At 36.7% G+C, this 1,951-nt stretch overlaps 1 protein-coding gene across 2 annotated transcripts in view; it reads left to right on the top strand.

The window, feature by feature from the left end:
- Positions 1-639: 639 nt before the first annotated feature.
- Positions 640-1,951, top strand: part of LOC136854610 (uncharacterized) — an 8,630-nt gene continuing 7,318 nt past the window's right edge. Inside the window, exon 1 of one of the 2 annotated variants that reach the window (XM_067131132.1) lies at positions 640-1,290. In XM_067131132.1, the coding sequence (XP_066987233.1) occupies positions 1,152-1,290 (139 nt within the window). In that variant the 5' untranslated portion in view covers positions 640-1,151. The remainder of the gene's footprint in view (positions 1,291-1,951) is intronic. The other variant, XM_067131140.1, reaches the window with a different exon arrangement.

Genomic DNA, 1,951 nt, shown 5'->3' with positions numbered 1-1,951 from the left:
GCTGCATTATTTCAGATTGTAAGAGGTTTCCTGAGAAAATGATTTTGCATCTTGTTATTATGCTATTATGGGGCCAATAATTTCTATGTGATTTTTAACGTGGGTCTACAAAATTATGTAAAACCTAGTCTTCTTTGCAGTCCTTTTCTGATTCATGTATAGAGTTTGCTTGGGAATGCTTAAGAGTAATTATTTCCCAATGGGGACGGGGCGGGGGGGGGGGCGGTTAGTGCGGTCAATGCACCTCAAGAGGTGCAATATGTGCATTACTTAGGCTCTTTGCAGCGTCCCTTCTGGCCTCAGCTGCAATCCCTTTCATTCCTTTTACTGTACCTCCGTTTATATTCTTTCTTCCATCTTACGTTCCACCCTCTGCTAACAATTGTTTCTCTGTGCAACTGCGAGGTTTTCTTCCTGTTGCAACTTTAGAACCTTTCCACTCTCAATTTCCCTTTCATTGCTGAACGACCTCATAGGTTCCAGCACTTGGCCTAAATGTTAGGCCTATACATCTTTCTGGTCCTTTGAGTAAATACAGAAGATCTTGCACTCCTTTTTTTTCACTTTCCTCGTGGCCACGTATTCAGTTCACATTCCATAATACTTTTATAATCCCTGTCATAAAAGTTTTAAGTGTAGTTTTAGATAAAAAGGAAGCCGGAAACCATGAGGATTGCAAGAAGAACTCACACAAATTCCCGATGCTGGACGATAAATCTTAAGACTGTGCAAAACAACGGAATCGTGCCTTGGTGAAATCTAATCACAGACTTTGAAAACGTAAACAGGAGTGTACGGGACCACGTAGGAGGTACGATTTCGCCAAAACTGGTAGGACTTTAGACAGTCCGCCATTTGACGATAACTGTTACACGATATTGAAACACAGCGAATAAAGTAAATGAAGATTGAAAAGCGGCTTCAGACATGAACGAAAGAATATAATCAGAGGAATAGAACGAACAAGGGAGCCGTTATAAAGGCATATCCCACTACTACAAGTGTACCGCTAGGTTGAAAGGGAGTTGTCAACAAACGAAGGAAGACACTGTAAACGCTCCAAGAAGGGAGGGATTGTAAACAGACGAAGGGAGCATGAGGACAGAAGAAAAGGAGAAGAAGAAGAAGGTATATACTTCACTAGGACCATCATGCATAAAGCCGACGCCTTTTGTGATTTCTTGAGAATGCGAAACAACGCAGCCAGTCTCAATGAGACGGACTCAATAAGGCATATCATAGAGCACAGCATCTTCCACGCTTACGCCGTCTGCGCTCTTGGAACAATCTGTAAGTTTGGGAAACAGGTAGTTTTTGTGTATCTCTCTCTCTCTCTCTCTCTCTCTCTCTCTCTCTCTCTCTCTCTCTCTCTCTCTCTCTCTCTCTCTCGTAGGTATAATATAATGTCATTCAAATTTGTCATGTGAATAATATCATGTAATTAGAGAAAAAAATATGTAATAAAGCAAATACGGTGTATATGACAAATAAAATATTAATGAGGTAAATTTCAAATCTATAAAAATGTTACTTTAATAAAAAAAAATCTCAAACAACATATTAACCAAAAAAAACAACTGCATTTAAACCTTATATTTAAATACCACAGACTTGTTTCTTTAAAGACTGAAAAAAAATCAGTCAATAAATTTAACTTAAATTCTTCAGGTTGGAATTTCTTCGGTAAGCCAAAAAAAAAAAAAATCATCAAATTTAAAATTTTTTATTAAATCAATAAAGCATTGCATGTAGATATATCACTCATACTTTCTTTAAAAGACAAAAAGAAAAATAGTGACGTTTATTGCTATTTTTTATCAATTTTTATAAACTTAATATACCACCACATTTAAATGTTATGACTACTAAAAATTCTGTGAAATCTATTGCAGTTTTTTCATGATTTCTGTAAACTCAAAAAACCACTGCATGAAAATCTTGCAGAAATAAG

Source organism: Macrobrachium rosenbergii, chromosome 3 (genome assembly GCF_040412425.1).
Source record: "Macrobrachium rosenbergii isolate ZJJX-2024 chromosome 3, ASM4041242v1, whole genome shotgun sequence".
Classification (NCBI taxonomy): domain Eukaryota; kingdom Metazoa; phylum Arthropoda; class Malacostraca; order Decapoda; family Palaemonidae; genus Macrobrachium; species Macrobrachium rosenbergii.
Note: the sequence above shows the minus strand (reverse complement) of the source record. Positions and strands in the feature narration are given on the sequence as shown.